Source organism: Macrosteles quadrilineatus, unplaced genomic scaffold (genome assembly GCF_028750875.1).
Source record: "Macrosteles quadrilineatus isolate MER2022 unplaced genomic scaffold, UCM_ALF_1.0 Scaffold_3__2_contigs__length_128488019, whole genome shotgun sequence".
Lineage (NCBI taxonomy): Eukaryota > Metazoa > Arthropoda > Insecta > Hemiptera > Cicadellidae > Macrosteles > Macrosteles quadrilineatus.
This window is the reverse complement of record NW_026542596.1, coordinates 103,761,889-103,786,652: the sequence shown is the minus strand read 5'-3', so window position 1 is coordinate 103,786,652 and position 24,764 is coordinate 103,761,889. Positions and strand designations below refer to the sequence as shown.

Genomic DNA, 24,764 nt, shown 5'->3' with positions numbered 1-24,764 from the left:
AACTATATAAAAATACTAAAGACAAAACTAATTTGAAGAAAAAAATAAATACAAATTTATTTAATGAGAGTCAAAAGTTAAACCGTCTCGAGCCAGTTAGGCGTAAACAATCAAATAAACAAAATCGTTCGTTGAGAACGAAACAAATAGAAACTTTTCATTTAAAAGGAATCTTCTGTTTTATGAAATTATAAATTCACCTTCCAATTAAAAATTTATCTATTCTGAAAATTAAGTTACAGAAAGACTTCTCTCAGAATTGCCGTTGTTTTGTACAATTGTTAGTTTGTTTTGCACGCTTCGGTAGCTTTTAAAAGTTTCTAATAAAATAACCATTATTCCCAAACATTTTTAGTAAGATTATTTTGAACATCCCAATCTTTGTACCAAAATTGTCGTTGGTTTTTAATCGTTTGAAATAATTTACCACTGTCGTATCCAACCAATGTTAAAATTCTAAAAAAAACTGTATGTTACGAATTCTTTCTTACGAGGCTAAGTATTTAAGAGTTAAATCCGCTGTAATTTTAGATGCAGTTTTACCGTAAATTGATGACGACCTCGTGTTCTTGGTCTTGGGAGGGGGGGGGGGGGTAAGGGGGGTCACGATTTTTGTGTCGCCGACGACATTTTCTTATCTCTTGTATTTACGTGCTAGCTCGTGCCTAATTATTTTCACAGCCGGCGAACCCTAATGAAGATCGGCACGAGGAGAAGCAGGTTCTGTTTCCCGTTATAACCGTAACCGATCATCGCTCTTACCACAATACGAGTAGAGAAAAGGCAGCGTTTATTGTTTAGTTGTCAGTTACGAAATTGGTAAATTCAGACCATGACAATGACCGAGAAGCACGAAGAGTATCAAATTATGTTGGGTGTGTAGATTTTTCCTTTTTGGGTGGAAGATTGCAATGATTTTCATTTTGACTGTAAACTTAAAAAACTATTAGTATATATTGTTAACGTGCACTATGAAAGCTGCTTAGGGACCAACTACAAATCACGGGGTCAAATGGGAATGGGGCTTTGCCTGTCCCAAGTGTGAAACGGTAACTACTAATGTAATAGCAAAATTGGTGTTTTTCTATTCACCGCCGTAAAGAAGTAAGTGCGGGCTTAGTTGTCTAAACACTACATCATTAAATAGATGCAAGTCAATTACCTTTTTTTCAAAACATTGAAACTACTAACTAAAACTAACAACCTTAGGTTCCTGTAGAGTTTGCTATGTGTTCGGAGTAGCTAAAAATAGCTTAAATAACTCGGAATTTAGATTTGAAAAAACCTTGCAAAAAAATAGTCTTACATGTGTTTTGATAATTAAAATTAATTATACTACTTTAACTTGATTTTTACTATGTAATCTTTGGTTTCAACAAAATACCAATCTGACTTTTAAATCTGTTTGGGAAGCAACCGTTTCTCTTTGTAAGTTTTTGCGAGCTCAGGTTTCACGAGGCCGCAAAAAAGGGACGAATGAAGTGATCAGAGGATAAAAAACCTTCCTAAGGGTGTGATTAGGGATCGCTCCTTCTTAATATCACGCGTTTTTCCAACAGACAAATGGAAATAGGGCGATAATTTGACAAATCTGTGAAGAACCTCGCGAGATTATCTTGATATTTTTGCTTTTAGCATGGTACAGCTATACTCTCTCCCCTAGTTGTTTGTGCTTTATTTTTCACCGAATAAATATTAATTAAATCATGTTAAATAGTTCCCTACCATTCTAATGTAATATTTTTCAACTGTGTTATGTTTTTACGGCTGTATGCATCCTAGGTATTTTTACAACTTATAGTCATATACTCTCGAATTTTGCCACTTCTTACTCGTACGTGTAAGACGAATTTGTGAATTGAAAATTCGTTTTGGGTTGAGCAGCAGGTTCTTTTGAATTATCTTGTGCGTGTCCAAATAAGCCTTTTAGTGTGCGAGTGTATAGGCCTAAAGCAAATGTATTGTTACAGTACAAGAAGACATAGTCCTAGGATAACAAGTAGTGGATAAGCAATTGCTCCCTTAGTTCTGAAATTACACCGACTAACCCGACTCATACATCTGAGTTTTAAGGACATTGAAATGAGTCTAACAATATAATTGGGTAATGTAAATTACTTCAACCACACTCAAGATACTTCCGATCACACCAATCCCCCTCGCACTTCCGCAGCCGTAACACCCAGGAATTATTGACTAGAAGAGATTCGATCCGAGAGGCGGTTGGTACTTCCGGCAATTTCGTAGGCGTAGTGATCGAACCTAACATATGCAATGCTCGTCCGCCACCTGCTACGGTTCGACACTCGATAAAAAAATCAACCCTTTCGTAGCACAATAACCGAAGGCCTAATGGATCGGGAAATGCCGTTACCCTTTCTTACCTTTTTAAATTGGGTTAGGGCTTTATGTTTAAGAAAATTAGGAAAGTAGTTGGAAGCAATTTGGGGCGAAATGGTGGGAAAAGTAGGGTTGGGAGAAATCAATGTAGCCAAAATTATGTGTTTAAATTAATTATAGTTGTTAGTTAATTAACGTAAAGAGATTTCTTTTTTCACAATACCATTTAACGTTGCAGCAATTAATTTGTTGCACTAATGGGAATAAAATATGTGAAATATTAAAGTTTTAAATACGTATGGTCACCATGTCAAAGTAAAGTATTAATTGTGATGTATGTATAAAAAAATTGTGACTCCAAGAAATTTTGGAGCGAATATAATACGTACAAACTGTGAATACGGTAAACTTTCCTATCATAACATTACATTATTAACGCAAATGTCTCAAAAGCCTTTTAAAATCAATGAAATGTTGTTTGTTAAACCCCACATGGTATTTTCAAATTTTACCAGTTTAAATCTAATCTTAGGGTGACTTTTATGATGCTTACAGACATAACATAAAATAGCTACTTCCTTATAGGGAAATTCGCTAACAACAGAGTGAACACAGATACATATTATAAATGTCCAGAGTGAAACAAAGTGTATACAAGCTTGCCTTTTTCGTTTGAGATAATTTTAAAACTAATATACGAAAGGATTTTCGGCATCCAATAAAGATTTCTTCATAAGGTAGGTACTGTTGTTTGAAGTCCCCATTTTTTCTTTGGAACCCTCAGAATCATTGGGTAATCTATTGAACTTTACAACACATCAACCAAATGTAAAATATTTACACTTTTAATGTTTGCACAGTGTATGTTCAAATGCCAACACTACTTCTCTGCAGCAAATTAAATCACAATTGCAGGACCTATTATCCTTATTGAATATGAACATTTTGGGACTCTTTAACAGAAGTTGTTGGTCTCAAGAGTAAAATGGAATCATAATTGCAGGACCATATATTCTTATTGAATATGGAACTTCAGAACTCTTTTACAGAAGTTGTTGGTTTCAAGACGCTCTGCACCGTCCACTGTCCAGTCCACGGGCCGGTCCCGTGATGCAAATATCAAGTTCTTTGTGCGTACAGAGCCTCACAGCCGGTCATGAGGGGGGGGGGGGGGGGGTACAGATTGCATATGCTGTGGGAGGTGGGGTAAAACAAGTATTCGACAGTTAGGAGAAAAAGACTTAATAAAACATATGTCTGAAGGCCGGCCAAGCCGTACATTGCCCTAGTAGGGAAATCGGCGATGGTGTATGTGCGGAACGAATTGCTCAAGGGGGAATTTGTGTACAGTACTGTAGTTTGGGATGGAAAAAATATTTCTTTCATTTTGGATTTGAAGTCTAACGTTTCTGGTCATTTTATAAAAATGAATAGAGTAAAACCAGGATAAAAAAATAAAATTTTCTCATCTTAATGTTTATATAATAAACCATCATGAAATATTCTAGCTGAGAGAGGAATAGAGTATCCTTTTATATTAGAGTTATAAGATTAAACTTCAATATTATCCTATTTATATCCTGAAAAATATTTCTTGCTATGGGGTATCTCCTACTCAATACGAATTTTTAGGTCAATTCAAAACCTACTTTCCCAATGCATTAACCATTAAACCAAGGGAAGTTACTAGGGATCTATATTACTAAGGGATCAATTAATTTTGAATCTGCTATAGTATATTCGTGTCTTACACTTGCGGAACAATTATAGTGCTCGTTCAAAAAAAAAAAAAAAAAAAAAAAAAAATGCCTGATCGATTCTGAGAAAAGCCAGTACCTTTTTATTGGTTCAAAACTGGACCCAGCACAAAATCATTAGGCTAAATTAATTATCCTGGCCAATGAATTAGCTGATCTTAGTTAATAACAAAGATCATCCCACTCCATTACATTCTCTGCCTTTGCTTATATTTGGGTTAAAATACGCTAGGTGCCGTCCTCATCTCAATGGTTAATAATAATAGTAATTTGATAATAATTTAAGTCCAGTTGTTACTGTCAGCATTTTTCCTCATTCCTGCGGGTTACGTCAAATAGGTGTGGAATAAGTGAGCAATAACGCTAAGCTCCCCTCACGACAGCAGACCTCCATTAACCCCACAACGAGCGTCAGAACGCCAGAAACCGCAAAACGCACAGACGAGACGCCTACAATTTTAGACTAAATCGTTTTAAAATTTCTCATAATTAAAGTAATTTTCTTTTACGTAAATAATGATTATGATAATATTGACGTAGGTTGTGGTTATGAACTATTAATTGAGGAATCCAAAGATAAATTTATGTAGTTGACTCGATAAATATTAGATTTTAGTTCACCAATGTCGATAAACTAAGTTATTAAACTAAAAGATTGGATAAGTATTTCGCTGATATACAATAAATATTTTTTATGTAGGATGGAAATTTATAGAGCTATAAATAAATTTCTGGTTAAAATATTGGAATATATGGAGTTTTCTACTGGTTTAGTATAAATGTATTGGTATAGTTCTATAGTAAGTTTATTGTTTCGTTATGCTTGATATGGTTTTAAATTTAGTGTTATTCTTTAATTTATTGTTAAACTAAAACCCAAATCATTAGCTTTACGTTTCATGTTTGAATTAGGAACTACTAATTAGACAAAACAAACAGTAGATGTTTACCCTATCTATCTCAACACAAAACAAAAATATCTCATCACAAAAGTGCGATTTCAAAAATGTTACGTTTTGGGATTCCAAGGGAAAATTTATGATTTCCTAAAAAATGGAGCTAGAATATTTTACAATTTTTCATTTATATTTTTTGACCTAATTAAAACACAAAAACCATAACGCTAATCGTTAGCGAAACGAAAAAGAGTGCATTCTGTTATCAACCAGAGCTTGATAAGATATCGAGAGGCATACAGAATAGCTCAAGTCACTGACCTAGGAACGCCTTACACCGGTCTGTTCTGCTAATGTTATTAAACAAGTAGTTTAGATTATCTGTAGTGAATTGTGGCTTCGACTCGGCCTCGATTTGTTGCTAGGCAAGCTTCTTTTGCAATTCCGATTCGAAACCTGGCCGCAAATGCTGGAGGGCATTCCCAGTAAGTTTTATTTGGATTTTGAAATGCATTAGTATCTTGTGAAATCAATAGGTTTTGAGATCAAGTAATCTTTATTTTTAAGCTCTGATTATTTTAGGTGAAGTTTTATTCAGAGATTGTATGTTTGAGGATAAAGATTTGAAGAGAATTAGACATAAAATAAGCTTTGATATATATGGATGGTTTTTATATGGTGGAAGTATGTTTAAGGATACTTTGATTGAATTAAACGTTTCATTCTCAATAACATTGTGATTAGTTGCAAGATTGTCAGTAAGCAAAAGAAACAAATTTCTAAATCAGCCAATTTGTAAAACTGGTACAATACTAGTAATAATCTAGTCTCAACACTTACCAAAAACCAAAAATCTGTCACACATACACGAAGGCACACTTGTCATCACTGTTAACACGCGCCAACCCATGCACACGCAGGTATTAACCTACCGAAAACAAACGTCAAAACATAACGTTCGAGGTGCCCGCAATAACCACATCGAAATAAACCACAACTAAAAGAAAACTTCTGGGCCCTACGGTACGAAAGTGAATACTAGGCTAGAAGCGGGAGATGCATTGCCGGCTGAGTAAAAAATAGAAGCGGACAAAAAATAAAACAAGAGTGCATGGCATAACGTCTGAGCGGGGTGGAAGGGGTAGTTGTGGAGGGGACGGTGCATCGTTGCATCGGTGCAGCGGGTCTGATGCGCTAGTGCATTCTGATAAACCCATCAAGACAGCCGAGTCTGGAATGTGAGGTTGTCACTTGTTTCTGTTCCTGCCCCCCTCCCCTACCCGCGCTATCAGATGTCAAAAATATGTAAATGTAGACGCAACGCGAAGTTTTGGATTTCCTTGAAAATTGTCGTTCAAATTAGCGATGTTGGGTATCTTCTATTTTTACCAACTTTCTTTGTTCCTTATCAACCTTATTTGGATGTCAAAAATATTTAAATGCACGTTAAGTTTTACAAGTTTTTAATTATTTGCACACATTGGAGAAGAATACTCGTGTGTGGGTTTTTTATTAATAGGCACAACTTTACTTCCAACTGAATAAAAAAATCATCTAATTTTCGTTAAATCCCAAAAAATTCAATTACTAAGTAGATTTAATATCATTAAAATTATATGATGTAAGACCTGTACTCATTCATCTCAGGTCTTGAATTTCGTGGATGAAAATATTTTAATTTAGTTCGTGTATTGTATCCCATCGGGTACCATTTTATCTCACTGTTGAGATTTATACATTTATGTATAAACAATACATTAAAAAAAATATATTTTCAAACAAGTTTTGTAAACAACTAGGATAAAAACGAACAGTTACAATACTCCCAAAATCAACTTGTAGAATTCGATAAATCTCTCACGAAACCGGTTCTCTCAACGTGAGTCAACTTGGAGACTGGGAATGTGCGAACGCGAGAGCGTAGTGGGCTAGGTCAAGACGTAGTCTACGTCATGATAGCCATAAGGTCCACTCTTGCACGGGAAAGCATACGGTAATGGGCCGTAATGGTTGTCCCCGGGCATTTCGCTGCGCGGCCCACGCCACATAGCGGCCGGTCTTGAAACTAAAAGTGGTAATCGTCTGAAAGAATAAAATAACTGCAGCAAAGTATAACTGACAAGCAGCAGTTACGTTTGTTCCCCGATATAATTTGTAAGATATTTACAATGAAACATTTGATCTGTTTTGAAATTATGCATCAATATTAACTTTTTTAAATTTTCACCTGGGGAAAATATTTTACAATGTTAATATAGAGGATTATTTACAGTGAGGTCCTATACTGACACGGGTTTCGTTTTAAAATGTATCATAAATTGAAATACCTGTGTAACACGGTTGTGCAACTAACTATAGTAGTTTTCATCAATAGGAACGAAAGTGGCTCTTTTTGGTACACTGTTTTGCGACCGATTATGCCTGCTTGGAAATATGATTGAGTACCAAAAAACCAAAAAAACACGTTCGCTCTATGTGATGAACAACTATTTTCATCATACTTTAGAAATAACCTTCTAATCGATATAAAATTAGACCACATAATTTGAGGTTATACAATGTCGTCATCAATGTTTACATTTTCTGTTGTTTACAAACATAACTTAAACTATCGTGTGATTAACAGCGTTTTCATAATGCAATTCATAAGCGAACATTTTACTAAGTGTTTTTTCTGTTTCCTATTTTAAGTTAACCGAAAACGATGAATTTACTGAACGCCAGCTTTCTCAGAATTAGTTAGTGGAAATAAACAAATCTTGACCAAAATGCTAATTACAAAATTATTACCAAAACTGCAGCCTGAAAATGTATTTAACACAACGTTAAACTCGTGAAATGAAATGGCTTTTAAATAATTGTAAATTGCAGTTTCTATCGGGTTTTCGTAAATTTAAACAAGTTAATTTACGACCAAACATTGTCACATTGCTACTACATTAATTTTTATATGTAACGATTAAAGCTTATAGAAAATGCTCATACAAAATACCCGAAATTGGTTTATAGTTTAATAAGCTAACTTGCCATCTAACAAAATAAATATTACAAAAAATATAGACTTACAAATAAAAGATGGCGGCGTTGGATCGATATTGCGCGACCTACCGCAACTTGACAAAAACATTCTTATCGTTCATTGCACTGTGATAAGAGGCTGATCTGGGGCAATAGCCTCACACTTGGGCCTCGTCTGATCCGTGAGGTAAGGTCTTGCAACTATTTAAATTTATTTCCAAATATATTTCTCCGTTTCATTTAAAATTAATAAATTGTAATGTGACAAGTTCGTTTTCAGGTGGGGTATAAAACGGTGTATACTTATCACCAAATCAGTAACTACAACAAATTTAGCTTTTTAAATATTAACCTGCTTTAAATTATTATTATGTTATGCGAGTTTCTATTTCGTATTAATAAGGAAATAGTTTACGCTACTAGTCCTGAAAATAGGTGTTTACCGGCTAGTGCGGGATTACCATACGAGTCCGGTAGACACGTTTTGGTCGAGTGACGTACGATATTTTACGCCAGACTACTCTAAGCTAACAAATAAAAATCTGTACAAATCCTTTTATTTTCCCAACGACTAAGGACTAACAATCACTACTCGTAACCTCAAAGAGAGGTTATGTATGTTTATAATCACTTATTGCCAAATAAAATCAGCTGGTTGGTGTACGATAAAACTCATTACAGTACAGTAGTACGTAATGAAACCCCATTTGATTAAGCTGGCGGTAAACAGCTGTTTTCTGGACTAAATCCCTACGTGGGAAGTTCGTTAAAACAGTGTAGTGTGGCGTAATAGTATATTACGTTACTAGTCCTGAAAATAAGTGTTTACCGGACGAGTGTGGTCGTTCCCGTGCGAGACGAAGTCGAGTACGGGATTACCATACGAGTCCGATACACACATTTTGGACGAGTGACGTACGATAGTTTACGCCATACTACTAAATCTGTACAAATCCTTATATATTTCCACCAACTAAAGGACTAAAAATCACTAGTCATTGAGAGGTTATGTTTTTGTTTATAACCACTCATTGCCACCTAAATACTAAATACAGTACAATCAGCTGATTGGTGTCCGGTAAAACTCATTGCAGCACAGTAGTACGCAATCAAACCCCATTTGAATAAGCTGGCGACAAACAGCTGTTTTCTGGACTAAATACTTGCGTGGGAAGTTCGTCAAAATAATGTAGTGTGGCGTAAAATATTTAAACAATAGTTCTTAAGTAGGTACAGTCATTTGTTGGTGATTTTTGTGTTTGATTTTATCACTCAATTTTAGTGGATGATGGGAAAGTTACTATTTTAATTTAAACTCCTAAAAACTGCAGTATCTATGTATAACAAACACTTTGAAAAATAGTTGATAAAGTTTTCATTTGAAAAACTAGGGAGGGGAATTATTAAAAGCTTCATACTGGCTTGGCTTTTCAGAAAAAAATAGTTTGAATAACACACACTCTCATCTCTTCTAAAGGTGCCACCGGCGTAGACAATAAAAAAAATACCGTAGTAAAACTAATTTAGGATTGAATACCAACAGATTATGAAAAATAACTTACATAAAAATTTAAAAAAAATCGAATTTTAAAATATGAAATTATCTAGCAATTATCATAAACAAGTCCATGAATCGGAAACATAAATAAAAATTGTGTTCAGGTCAAATGTTATTATGATAAAAATTACTTTTACATTCCATCAGAAAAGTAATACAAACAACCAAACCAGTACTAAAATTAAACCCTCTAAACCTCAAGTAATTTATACAAGCCCAGAGTCGAAGTCGCCGAACATAAATAAGATTTCAAAGACCACACGTTCGATCATTTTACGATCATTCCAAAACGAATTGTCAGGCAAAAGGCAATAATTATGTTCGTTTTGTTCCCATTTTATTACGGTTTTAGTCCAAGTTTAGCTATTTGTTATTCAGTATTTACGAGATCGGCGACAAGTTAGGCAGAAGATGGGAAGGAACACGAACCCTTGCGTTACCGCCAGGCATCACCGCCGTATACACAATACTATCGCCATTATACGTCTGTAATTTGGCTTCATAACGCCTTCTGAACTTCGTAACGGAAATACGAGAACTGAATTTTCAACCATCAACAAACTACGACGAGATTACAGGGTTGTGGGTTGATAGCGCGAAAAGGTGTGAGTGAACGAGTTGTTTTTGAAGTTGGAATTACTGTAATGGAGGTTTGAGTGGCCAATTTGTATGATTTCATTGTCTCAAGGGTTACACTCATTTGGCTGTTTCTAAAATTATAGTTTGATGTATTATTTATGAATTCGCCTTTATATTTGTTGAAGGTGCGAAATTATCCTGAATTACATGTAAGTAGAACCATACGGTTAAAAATAAAGGGCTTACAAGGTGGCCAATGGCGACTTGATAAGAACTAAATGATAAGGCTGTATGTTGGTGAAGCGCTGGACTTCTCTCCTAGAGACACGGGTTCAAATATTATTAATCACCACATGAGATTTACCACATCATGTGGTGAACCCTAAAAACTAATCTCGCACACCGAAAGCTATTATATACAGATAGAGGCTATTCAACAAATGGGAACATTCTCAGTAAAGAAAAATATACTTAAAATACAATAATTAATTTCGGTACGTAAATAATTAGTAAAACTGGCAACGCAATTCGATTCCATTCTTCAAAGACTTTAAAATCCGTTTCTTCTTAAATTCTTTCGTAAGTTTGTGCATAAACAATATTACAAGGCATCAACTCGTTTCAGATTGATCCCTAAGGTCATAATTCTTTTCGAGAAATTCAATATTTTCCAAAGCCTTTAGGGTTAGCCCTGTACGTATCTAGTTCATCGATGTATTGCACAATAGGCCTACTTAAAACTGTAACATTTGCAATGTAAAATTACAAGACTTTGCACCTGCTAACTTGAAAAACACCGTTATATTACAAATGTAAACTAAAGGCATAATCAAGTTTATTAGACAAAAATGCTTTCCCAATATAAAGCGATATTGAGAGGATTAGAGATGAGTGCCGGGTGACGCGGGGTGATACTTCTTATCACTGAGGTTATCTGTTATCAGCTGAGACGGGTTCCGGGTCTCATGATGCACTCAAACTGCACTCCACAGCTGTTCATTTATAAACGAGTTCTGAGTGAAATTAACTTTCGTCTAAGAAAGGGGAATTGAGGTATAAATTATTTGTTTGACAATATTGACAGTCAAAGAGGAAGAAAACCTTAAATTTTTCATCCTTTTGGTAGTTGTTTATTTATTTGCGTGTACAATTAACTCCCAAGGTATTTTTAGCGTGGTTTGCTCCAACAACCTCATTAAGAGCTACCAAAAAGATGTTGAGAAGAGCAACGGACACCCATCACCAACACCCCGTGGGAAACAAATAGCCAAAAGACCCTTACGCTAATGTATTCATCAAATGCATATCACTCGGCTGACAAAAAACAAAACGGTATCCTCTAGACCCGATTGTTTAAACGGCTCATCCGTTTTTTGTCTCAGGTGGAGCACAATTACGGCCTGGGGCGCAGGACCCCTTCATATCCCGTTTCAATTTAAAAAAGTGTGAAAATCTATTTCCGGAACGTTAAAGTGGGAGATTGCCGACTGAAGGTGAGTCCTCCGTTAATTCGTTTGCAATTACGACATGGATTGGATTTGTCCCTTGGTAAGCTCTCGTTTTATTTGTAGAGTAATTTGTTGTTTTTAGACGTTGAGGTACTTTGGACTGTTGAATAGTCATTATTGAGTGAATATTTTGAAAATTAATCTTGACGTTTTGGCTGAGTAATGTTATTGTCTGTAGAAAATATCATTTTTGAAATTATATTGCGAGTTAATTCAATAAAGGTAATTTTAGGCCGCTAATTTTACTAAAAATGATAAAATTTTTAAAATTTGATATTGAATTAAATTAAATAACTGCTAAAATACGTGTGGCGTGTTCCTTATGAAAATAACTAACCAAGAAACGGATTATACAGTACAGTTCAATGAGGTGCAGTAAGGTGTTTGACGATGCAGTATGGTGGGACAGTGTAGGATGCACTAGGCTAGAGGATGGCAAGTGCACTGGTGATGCAGTATGGTGGGACAGTGTAGGATGCACTAGGCTAGAGGATGGCAAGTGCACTGGTGATGCAGTATGGTGGGACAGTGTAGGATGCACTAGGCTAGAGGATGGCATGTACACTGGTGATGCAGTATGGTGGGACAGTGTAGGATGCACTAGGCTAGAGGATGGCAAGTGTACTGGTGATGCAGTATGGTGGGACAGTGTAGGATGCACTAGGCTAGAGGATGGCAAGTGCACTGGTGATGCAGTATGGTGGGACAGTGTAGGATGCACTAGGCTAGAGGATGGCAAGTGCACTGGTGATGCAGTATGGTGGGACAGTGTAGGATGCACTAGGCTAGAGGATGGCAAGTGCACTGGTGATGCAGTATGGTGGACAGTGTAGGATGCACTAGGCTAGAGGATGGCAAGTGCACTGGTGGCAGTATAGTGGGGCAGTGTAGGATGCACTAGGCTAGAGGATGGCAAGTGTACTGGTGATGCAGTATAGTGGGACAGTGTAGGATGCACTAGGCTAGAGGATGGCAAGTGTTCTGGTGATGCAGTATAGTGGGACAGTGTAGGATGCACTAGGCTAGAGGATGGCAAGTGCACTGGCGATGCAGTATGGTGGGACAGTGTAGGATGCACTAGGCTAGAGGATGGCAAGTGAACTGGTGATGCAGTATGGTGGGACAGTGTAGGATGCACTAGGCTAGAGGATGGCAAGTGCACTGGCGATGCAGTATGGTGGGACAGTGTAGGATGCACTAGGCTAGAGGATGGCAAGTGAACTGGCGATGCAGTATGGTGGGACAGTGTAGGATGCACTAGGCTAGAGGATGGCAAGTGCACTGGCGATGCAGTATGGTGGGACAGTGTTGGATGCACTAGGCTAGAGGATGGCAAGTGCACTGGCGATGCAGTATGGTGGGACAGTGTAGGATGCACTAGGCTAGAGGATGGCAAGTGCACTGGTGATGCAGTATGGTGGGACAGTGTATGATGCACTAGGCTAGAGGATTGCAAGTGCACTGGTGATGCAGCATGGTGGGACAGTGTAGGATGCACTAGGCTAGAGGATTGCAAGTGCACTGGTAATGCAGCATGGTGGGGCAGTATAGGATGCACTAGGCTAGAGGATGGCAAGTGCACTGGCGATGCAGTATGGTGGGACAGTGTAGGATGCACTAGGCTAGATGATGGCAAGTGCACTGGTGATGCAGTATGGTGGGACAGTGTAGGATGCACTAGGCTAGAGCATGGAAAGTGCACTGGTGATGCAGTATGGTGGGATAGTGTTGGATGCACTAGGCTAGAGGATGGCAAGTGCACTGGCGATGCAGTATGGTGGGACAGTGTAGGATGCACTATGCTAGAGGATGGCAAGTGCACTGGTGATGCAGTATGGTGGGACAGTGTAGGATGCACTAGGCTATAGGATGGCAAGTGCACTGGTGATGCAGTATGGTGGGACAGTGTAGGATGCACTAGGCTAGAGGATGGCAAGTGCACTGGTGATGCAGTATGGTGGGACAGTGTAGGATGCACTAGGCTAGAGGATGGCAAGTGTACTGGTGATGCAGTATGGTAGGACAGTGTAGGATGCACTAGGCTAGAGGATGGCAAGTGTACTGGTGATGCAGTATGGTGGGACAGTGTAGGATGCACTAGGCTAGAGGATGGCAAGTGCACTGGTGATGCAGTATGGTGGGACAGTGTAGGATGCACTAGGCTAGAGGATGGCAAGTGCACTGGTGATGCAGTATGTTGGGTCATTGTAGGATGCACTAGGCTAGAGGATGGCAAGTGTACTGGCGATGCAATGTGGTGAGACATTGTAGGATGCACTAGGCTAGAGGATGGCAAGTGTACTGGTGATGCAGTATAGTGGGACAGTGTATGATGCACTAGGCTAGAGGATGGCAAGTGCACTGGTGATGCAGTATGGTGGGACAGTGTAGGATGCACTAGGCTAGAGGATGGCAAGTGCACTGGTGATGCAGTATGGTGGGAAAGTGTAGGATGCACTAGGCTAGAGGATGGCAAGTGCACTGGTGATGCAGTATGGTGGGACAGTGTAGGATGCACTAGGCTAGAGGATGGCAAGTGCACTGGCGATGCAGTATGATGGGACACTGTAGGATGCACTAGGCTAGAGGATGGCAAGTACACTGGCAATGCAGTATGTTGGGACAGTGTAGGATGCAGTAGGCTAGAGGATGGCAAGTGCACTGGTGATGCAGTATGGTGGGACAGTGTAGGATGCACTAGGCTTGAGGATGGCAAGTGCACTGGTGATGCAGTATGGTGGGACAGTGTAGGATGCACTAGGCTTGAGGATGGCAAGTGCACTGGTGATGCAGTATGGTGGGACAGTGTAGGATGCACTAGGCTAGAGGATGGCAAGTGTACTGGTGATGCAGTATAGTGGGACAGTGTAGGATGCACTAGGCTAGAGGATGGCAAGTGCACTGACGATGCAGTATGGTAATTCGCAGACCGGTCTCCCCTATCTGATCCATCGGTTCTCTTTTTGCGCAACTACTTCCATTCGTCATGGGAATATTAGGCTGTAAATCGCCAGTAATTGCAATAGCCCTCGTAACGTACACATACTAGGCTCTGAATACCTCGTTTAAAATCCAACATTTAGACTACATTATAATTTACGGTCCTGCAGTGACTGTTTTGTTTGCTTTGTGGGTTTTGTAGCATTCTAAGGATGACTAAAGCCAAATCTGGTAACTTGTATCTTATCTCTGTAGCTTATATTACAGCATATTCAAATGACAAATATGGTTATTGTTAATATACATTCTGTCCTTTGAAGTAAATCGCTATTTTTCTTTACATGCATACATTAAAGGAAAAATGAAAATCACAAAAACAACAATCAATCTCATTCTTATACATGCTTGGAAGTAAATCAATAACCTTAAAAATGAAACGGCATTCAAATTCAAACTTTTAAGGAATCTTGAACGCCTTAAGATAGCTGTTATCTAAATATTCTTGGGTTTGAGAACCGCATGACTCTGATTAATTTGTTAAGTGACTCACTTGATAGTATTCGGTAGTTGATTAATTAAACATATTAATTCATTGTTATTTCGAATCCTTGTTATTTCCTTGCCTCTTTAATAGGCTAAGTTCTCAACCTCAAAATATCTCCATAATTGACAATGATATCAAACTGTTTAAACTCTTTCATCTGAAAATATATAGTCAAGGTACACACAATACTCAGCAAAAAATAAATAAACATTAGTCCGAGGAAACTGAAAAAATGAAAAGCCAAGCTCATGCGAAATAATGGGATGGAAAGATACTCTACGCCACTTAGAAGATTCCAAGTTTGACTCACTCGTTGGAGGGTAGACCAACATTCTTCTAGTGTTCGGTCGCTTATGGCGCTATTGGGTCGGTTCTGGTCCGGAAGCGTGAAAAACACCATGGTTAGTACCATTTTATAATACCATAACATCTTATTATAATGGTGTTATCCTGGTTTGATGGAGTGAATAAAACCATTGTTGCCATCGGTACCATAAACCTTGTGGAGTGGCAGTACCATAGTGTTCTTCTGATGTTGTCCTTATGCATTGGAAACCATAGCCTAATAGTAGTAAATACAACATTGTCATTCTGGTCTGTTAAAGTAAAGAACATATTGTTACATATCACACTATTTCCTGGTGTGCCAACGTGAAAATTATCATGGTTAGCTCAATAAAACACCATACAGTACAAATCTTCAACCCCTGGTCTGTACAAAATACATACAATTTTGTAATAAATTTTACCTGTACATCCTTGCAGTAACTGTATCATTTTAATAATGTTATTGATGATTAAAATTAAATAGTTTTGAGAAAATAAATAGGTACAAGTGTTTACCTTTATAAAAAAAGTTTAAATTGACTAAAATATGTTTAAAATGTTTAAGTTTATTAGTATTAAACTTCAAAGAGAATGGTATAGTTATAATATTTCAGTTTTTAATTTAGTGGAAGTTTAGACTTGGCTGAATCGACTGTTGTAGTGTGATATATGTATTTGACAGTGAACGTGATATATCGATTTAGCACTGAGATAAGTATAAGACGTTATACATATACACTGTATAGGTCACTGTCGCTTTTGGTTAGATGAATGCTACTATACAGATTATATAAAACATGTTGATAGTTAAGTTAACCATGTTTTTACCAAGACCGTAGGATATATTTTGATTGATTGTAAAGTTTATTATGTGATTTTTAAATGATGGGCCTAAATATTTTGATAATATTTTTTAACTTTAGTATAATTGATTTACATGAGTATATTTGTTGTTGTATGTCTTTATAATCAATGGGTTTTACATCACTTAAATTAATAGTGATTTAGATTATTCATGTCTGAAAGTCCTAAAGGATTTTTAATGATTATTATTTAAAAGGCATTTTTTGTGCTGTATTTGTTATCAAACTTGGTTTTAACAACTAACCACCCATTATGCTGGAAAAAATACATGTTACGTTTAAAATACCAAATATTCCCTTGATATTATTTAACGTATTTGGACTTTGGAATTCCTTATTGCCTTTATCAGTTACTAAATTGAAAACATTTAGCAAGATAAAAACTGGTAGGTTACTTATTTGACCAAAATAAATACAAGCATTCAGGTGTCGAGCATTTTGATTCATTCAAACTATTTTTAATTCCCAATAACCCTAATGTGACATATTAAAACAAATTTTTGATTTGTTGAGCCTAAAAGAGTTACAGGGTTGTACCAGGGCGCTGGATGCGGCGGGACTAACGCTGGGGGCGCCTGACGAGGCGTGGGGGCGCGGGCCAACCCCTAGGCGCAAGCGCCACCGACATTCTTTCTCCAGTCGCACGGAAAAATACTTCCCCTGGTCTAAACAAAGCGAATATTATATCTAATGTCAGACGACAAATGTAAAGGCAGGTTCGATAGTGGGGGAATAATTGATCAAAGCAACTAAGTAGGAGGGGGTGTATACACTATGTAAATATGTATAATGAACTTTTATTTAAAAGTGTGAATTAAGAGTACACATATGCTGTAAGATAAGTTTTTAATAACTCATTGGACACAATAAAAAATATTGTTTAAATTGTGCCTATGTGTGTTAGGGGATGTTACATTGGGTTAGGAAATCTAACTGTAAAATAGAGCAATTAATGTAATGGTTGGGAAGTTTGGTGGGATATTGATAGTATTTTAATTTTCCAATATAAAATAAAACAAATACACAAACCATTGTTGAAACGCTAACGGATATAATTTACATAACAGGGCAAATTTATGATTGTAAAAACGGAAAAAATAAATAGTTTTTAAAATTAAGACATAGCCATACATCGATGGACATAGCAAATGTTAATTGAATTGCTCAAAATGTTGAAACAAGTTTATTATTATACATATTTTGAAAGATCCTTGATAATCTTTGATTCATTTTGAGTGGATAAAAAATAAATACTTTGATTTACTTACAAAAAAAAATTAGACGTTTTCGAGTGTTTATATATATATACAGGGTGTCCATAAAAATCAGGCGACAAATAACTGAAATACAAAGTTTTTTAGTTTATAGGGAATCAAAAATTCAAAAAAAAGTTATATTGACATTTTGTCATAGAATTAGCCGTTTTTGAGTTATTTAAGTTATAGAAATTCAAACTGCCGCCATTTTGAAATTTACAATCAGACCAACTTTATTGTTTTTTCTATAATAGGTCTTGTGTATGTTAACATACTTACCAAATTTAATAATCATCGAATGAAAAACTTCACAGATAAATATATTTTTGCATAAAAAACAAAATGGCGGATATCTGGGTAAATATACATTTTCGGACATACCTTCACATAAACTTGTTTATTCCTTTTAGTATGAGGATTAGTCTCTCAAAGTCCAGAAACGTTTTTTATGGACACCCTGTATAAAACTAATGTGTTGTTTATAGAGGGTATTTGTACACCAACCAATGTTAAGTTCAAATTTTAATTCTGGTGATAAATTAAAATTTGTACGTGTTAAGCATATTTAATTGAAACTCAATATAAACATTTTTTCCAGACAACCAGAAAGTGGGGGAACAGATGTGTGCAGAGCTTGTACTATGCTAATACCAACACAGAATTTCGCCCAACCAATCTCCATTGTGTACTACTGGACTAGGCACTGGCTATAAGGGTGAGCAAATGAGAGGGTTCAACTATGAATAACACTTGGGATAGAGCGCAGAAATAGGTAAATTTGCGGTTTTGGTTGTAAATAGGACTGCTGAAATTACTATCCCTTGATAAGGCCAATGTTACTAGTTTCTTTCTAACTTGAGACTGATTGGAAGTGGGTGAAATAAGTATTTTGTTGTTATTCGATTGTGGAACTGATTCAACGGTTTTCCTCGTGAGACACTAAGTATTGTCGCTACAGTAGAAATATGTTTTAGACATTTCTCTTAAATTTGACTTTCAATATTTTTTATGATTTGTAAATTTCTTAACAATTCTTGTAAAGGACCTAGAATGGATTTAAGTAATTTGCCTATTTATTGCCTTTTGGTATTAGATGATAACTTATTGATCAGCGTTGTACGAGTTATTAAATTTACGGAAAGTAAATAAAAGAAACGTCTTATAACACTTAAAACGTATATAAGACGTTTTTTTATTTACTTTTCGGATATTGGATTATGTGCAATTAGTGACTGAGCTTAGGGGCATTTGGGTAATTTATATGAGCCTTTTAAGAAAATTGTATTTTTTTAAAACTATCTTTTACAATAAAATTTCTTTGTTGTTTTTAAGAAAGCTTTCATTCGTTTTAAAGCTCAAAATTAATTTATATAATTTTTCTTGTAAAATATGTAATTTATTAAATTTATTTTTACTTTTAAGTTTAACTCCATATTAAAGATAGTTTGGATCACACGAAATTAGTGTTTATTTTTGTAAAAAAGGCTTTTCCCCTCATTTGCACAAACAGCAATTCCAATGCCGCAGGTCTACTATACCATGGACGTTAAAGGGGAGCCTACCATGGTCAGTTGTGCATGATGCTGGAAGCTAGAAGTGTTGATGGTATTGATCCGTATTGGATGCTAGACCTTTAGTAGACCAGTACATCGCCCCCCACCCTTAGAATGACCAAACATCAGACCCCCCCCCTCCCTACACTAGACCATTCTATGGTCAGGGTTCATATTCTGTAGTACAAAGGGCGTGCCTTTATGTGAAAGTTGTGTTGATCGTTTGGGCAAATTAATTTGCTAAAGTGTATACACTGAATATGTCAAGTTAAACCCTGTTTACAGTTTGTTACTTGTAATGTAGAAAATGTTAAAACGTTAATAATTTTTGTAAAATTATATATTCAAGCTACATCTGTACTGTATTTGTGGTCAAAAGAATTACTCTACAAAAATATTTTACCAGAGAATACGCGAAGGCAACAGAAGAGTGAATCAAACTCCTCGAATCAAAACCAACACCACTTTACATTTCAGTGCGGATACTGTAAAAAAGCTTAAAACTCATATAAATTCATTAAAAACTCGCCACACTCTAAAAAACAAAACCAGAAACATTTTAAAACGATTATTGACGCGAAAATAAAAGTGTTAAAAGTTAAAGGGATCAGAGGAAGTTAGTAAACAACGTGTAACAGAATAAAAATTAAGTCAATTAAAAGTTAGCCGTGGGAACAGATTGGGGAGTGTGTGAGCGGCTTTAAAAACCTCTGAGGTAAAAAACGGCGCTAAACGGCGCTTCGGTGTCAATGGGGGGAGGGGGGGGGTGGCACGCTTCCGTATTTTTAACGAACCTTTCCCCAACACCGGCCGACAAAAAAGGCAAATATTTGTGGTCAGCTGTCTTAATTGTGTTCCTCACAGTTTATCTGGCTTTTAAAAGAATTTCTCTTTTGTTTTTTGAAGTATTTAAAAAATGGGGAAATGTTCTGTTGGTTTGTTAAAAATTCTTAGAGTCGGTTGTGTTATTTGTATTGCTGGGAAACACTTGAATAATTGTTTTTATTTCACAGCGCTAAAAAACTCCTGAAATTAAATTGTGTTATTTGTTAGTGTTTGATAAACATTTAACTTATGCAGATGAGGGGCTGTTGAATATTTAGACAATTGTATGCAGTTAAAGTTTAGTTCATAAATTTTTTATTCGTTACATTGGGTTGAAGAAAAATGCTGGAAATGTAATTATTTAAAAAACGCTTAAATTGTTTGTGGTCTTTTAAAATATCATTTAGACTCAACAAAATAGTTTTAGTTTTTTACCAAAGACAAATTAAACATTTCCTACTAGTAAAAACACTTGAGTAATTTAATAATAATTTATATATACTAAAATACCTTTTATTCGTTTGAAGGGATATTACTCTAAAACAATTTCTAATGCATGTTCTTACTATCAAAATGTGTAATTGTTTTTTCTCTATGGTTTATGAATATTGCGTTCTTAAGGACAAATTTATTTGACAAATCGGTGAATAGGGTGTAAAAAATAACAGAACATCGCCAGAAAATTTCAAGAAAAACATTTTTTAAAGGTTAACTTATTATTTATAAATTTGCTTCCTCCCGGTTGTGTTAAGTTTGTGTTTAACGCGTACTTTAACAGTAATTATCTTTCTTAGTTAGCCTAGCGTAACTTTACTTGTCAAAGTTAAATAAAAATCACCGTAACACTTTGGTAATTATTTATGTTGTAGATTATTTATGAACAAATTTGATGGTACATTATGGTCAGTATTTGCAATTTTTAAAATAAGAAGAAGTAGTTAAGTAACTTATTTTTTAAAGATTTTGATTGCAAACAATCATACTTGGTTACTAAAGACAGTTTATTTTTTATTTTGTATTATATTCTCTACTAAAGTGGTAGTTTAAATTCCCAGCCATGCTTACAGACAGTTTATTTTTAACGACAATTTGTCATAGGTAAAATATTTTCAGTAGGATTTTTTTAGAGTACAAAGCCGTAGTTTGTACAAAGTGCTAGATTTTTTAATGTTTTTTTTGTTTCCTTTTTAGAAAGAAAATAATTCTTCTTCTGGTGATTTTGACGATATTTCTTATAACTGAAAACCATGCTACAAATTTTCCTTGGCATCACTGTAGTGAAGAATAGCCCTGAAAAACGTTAAATACATTCTTGTAATACAAGATTATTCCATACCAAATAACTAAACATTTCTCAAACAACAAAATATTTTCTCATACTGACAAATCTTAATCTTGCAAACCATAATAAATCAACCTCATGGCAACCATATTACAAAGTATACCCTTAAACAAATACTAAATATTATGTAAACTCTAGCTGATGACTAAATACAAATAGCTTTAGGTAAATTATATGATTACATAACTAAAATTAATCCAGCAAAAGGACCCATTTTACCTAATTTTTAAATAATGTACTGTAAATAATTTTATTTTGTTGCTTTTAATTATATAAAACTGTAAGTAACGTAAACTACAAAAAAGTAATAATACGAATTATTGTGATTGCGATATAAGCTATTTTAAAAGATGCCGTTGCAGTATAATGTTTATTAACAAGTTTCATGTGTCAGTTGGATTTTATTAGGGCCGGCGGGGCGAGTTTTTGGCGGGCTTGCACCCCCAAAGCCCCGGGAACAGGAGCCGACGGGCCCGCGAAATGCACCGAACCCTTCCGCTTATCGCGGTTACTTGAGATACGAGATAGTGTCATAAAAATAAACGGAAAAACCTATTGAATAATTTAATAAAAACAATAGTTAGCTTAATTACGGGGATGATAAAGCGTAACAAGTATGATAGACTTTATTTTCGTATGATTACCGTGAACGATAATTTTTTTTAAGAGAATCAAAAGCAGTGATTTTTACGTAAATAATATGACCGTTCTTGTCAAGGATTGTTACGAAATAAATTCTGTTTTAAAGAATGCACGGATTTAACTATTTTTAGGATAATTCGTTTATCGGATGCAAGTGGCGTAAGAACCTACATTATTGTTGGCTGATATTATTTTACACAAATCTAGTGTATATTGTCTAAACTAATTTAACTACTGAAGTAGGACAAATTAAACTATAAATTAAATTTCTATTCCGATAGAAATTTTAATTTAACTTTTAGTCTTAATTTTAATTTTTTTTTTTTTTATTTAGTTACTCACATTTATACGGCTAGTGAAAATCACCATCTTAATTATGTAAGATATATTTTTGTTTTAAACAAGTAAACACAACATGTAATTAATTTATGTAAAATGCGAAACTTAGGACATTTTTACACTACCACATGGTTTGACACGTAATTATAACTCCTTCAGGAAAAAATGTCGGTAAAATATTATTTATTAAGTTTATAAAGTAAAAAAAATATACAAATAATTTAAGAGAAATATTTTTAACAAAATAACATAACTAACGGTGTATTGGTATTTAGTCAAACACGTTCGTATCTACCAAAATATTTGACTCTTTGCAAAGACCGTGACACCCTAATAATGTACTAATATTATTATTTATACACATGCATATCCACTAAAACATTTTTGGGGAGGTTTGAAATGTTTTCGATGAGTACTGTTTTTGTCCCCAGTTAGTGTAGTGACTTAGATTACCTGAAATTCGGTGGCTAATTTATCGTTCATCATCTTGGCCTCTGGTAGGAGCGCCAGGGCGTTGGAAGGTCCGCCAGAGGGCGAATGTAGGTTGGCGTCCTGCGGAGGCTCGGGTGTCTGTGGCGGAGCGATGCTGGGGGTCCCAGGACTCTGCCCCTCGGCACCCGGTGGTGGCGGCTGCATGTTGTTCTGTTGTTGGGCGGCTTGTTGTTGTTGTTGGTTCTGTTGATTCTGTTGGTTCTGCTGGGCTTGTTGGGCTTGTTGCTGGTATTGTTGTTGGTGCTGCTGCATCTGTTGCAGCAGTTGCGAGTGTTGCTGGTGGTGCAGCGGCGGTGAGGACATGCTGTTATTGTTGTTGCTACTACTGTTATTATTGTTGTTGTTGTGGCCGTCGGTCGGCGAGATAGGCGGAGGTCCTCGCGCCTGATGCCAGAAGTCCGCCGCTGGGTTCATCTTGAAGACCGGCCGCTGGATCAGCACGGGTTGCTGTATGTCGGCCGACATGGGACCGCCCTCTCCGGGGTCTTCCCCTGGCGAGGCTCTCAGGTCCAACGGAGTGGATATCGTGGTGGAGGCCGTCCCTGACACTGGCGAACTACGGGAGTCTCCCCGGCTTTGTACTGATTCTGTGTTCGGACACACAGTCTATAGGAACATATGGAACTGCACTGATTGTCAATAGCGCGCACTACACAGTCTGGCTGTCCACACTCCGACGGACGGCGCTCACGCTCTCTGAAACCAACAAATCTCAATTAGAATTTCTATCAAATTGAAACCACACATAAATTATTTTAAATTGTAAAATTTTTAAAATTTTTGTAAAATTATTAACGTTCAGAAACTTTTTTTTAATTTCCGCTATTCCAATAAATTCAATTGTTGTACGTAAAATAGTATATTGATCAACTAACTGTTATGTTTATTTCTTGTGAGAAGATTCAAAAATATTCCAAGTCCCGAGTAGTAAAATCCCGAAAATTTTTCAAAGTCCTGAGTTGTAGACCGAACGTAAAATCGTCTAAGTCCCGAAGGAAGCGTCTTGAGAAGTTCCTCAAGCGCCGACACGCAACATACGACTGAAGAGCGCCGGTATCCCTCCGACTTATAACCGTAGACGTTTGAAGAAGGCGCGCGAGGGAAAAAAATTCCACATTATAAAAAAGAGGGGATGCGTCGAAGACGAAGACGAAAGGAAGGAAGCGCGTTGGGTCGCGGCGCGTCCAAGACTGAGCGTCGCGGACGCGTCGTGGCGGCGTCTTGCTACCCCGCGGTGAGGGAAGGAAACTTGCGAAAGAGACGGAGAGACGGCAGCCCTTCTCCGCCCGTTCTTTCTCTCTCGCTCTCTCTTAGAAAAACCCCTCTCGTTCTCTTTCGCCCCTCCACCCCCGCTCACGATATTTTCCTTACAATTTTCTGCGCCGGCGTCTCTCCCCTCCACGGCGCGCCGTAAGATTTTCCCCCTCTATCTCCGTCTTTCCACCCCTCTTCTAGGCTCGCGACGGAAAAGTCGCGTTATATGGAAGGGGAATCCAAGGGTTAAAAACCCTAATGAAAAATAGGCTCGACCCTTCCTCCCCCGATTTTTATCCCCCGCCCTCTCACTGGACACTGCTGCACTTTCTTTCGCGTTTCTTATTAACTTCTAAGGGATGTCTTATGAGGTGTACCATAAGAGGAATGGAGAATTACATGCTTAACTAAAGTGGAGACATTACCTAATGTTTGGTCATGATAGTTGTGGGAACACTAGACTAGAGTTGACATTTATTAGATAGTTTAGGAACCACATGCTAGAGTATATTTAGAAATGTCACTTGGTAACAGTTGAAAGGACCGATTGAAAAATTATAATGTATGATAGCATGATAAAACAATAACTAAAAAGGGGTCAAACAGTCTTAAAGATTTACAGTAATAGTTCATATTTCTCATAACATTCTAGGGCCAAATACATTTTGATGGCAAAAATCACAGTATCAAACTTGGAGATGGATCATACAATAAACTAACAGAAAATATCA

The 24,764-nt window shown here is 36.5% G+C and overlaps 2 protein-coding genes across 9 annotated transcripts in view; one reads left to right on the top strand and one right to left on the bottom strand.

Annotated features, from left to right (window-relative positions):
- The window catches only part of LOC128990672 (prohormone-2-like), a 164,263-nt gene that overhangs the window by 94,843 nt on the left and 44,656 nt on the right, over nucleotides 1-24,764 (top strand). The gene's annotated exons all lie outside the window — the stretch shown is intronic.
- The window catches only part of LOC128990669 (zinc finger protein 629-like), a 94,414-nt gene that overhangs the window by 40,490 nt on the left and 29,160 nt on the right, over nucleotides 1-24,764 (bottom strand). For 6 of the 8 annotated variants that reach the window (XM_054413170.1, XM_054413174.1, XM_054413173.1 and 3 more), the window contains 2 exons: nucleotides 22,741-23,475; nucleotides 15,421-15,513 (listed from right to left, as the gene is read on the bottom strand). In XM_054413170.1, the coding sequence (XP_054269145.1) occupies nucleotides 15,421-15,513; nucleotides 22,741-23,244 (597 nt within the window). In that variant the 5' untranslated portion in view covers nucleotides 23,245-23,475. The remainder of the gene's footprint in view (nucleotides 1-15,420; nucleotides 15,514-22,740; nucleotides 23,476-24,764) is intronic. The other 2 variants (XM_054413175.1, XM_054413176.1) reach the window with 2 other exon arrangements.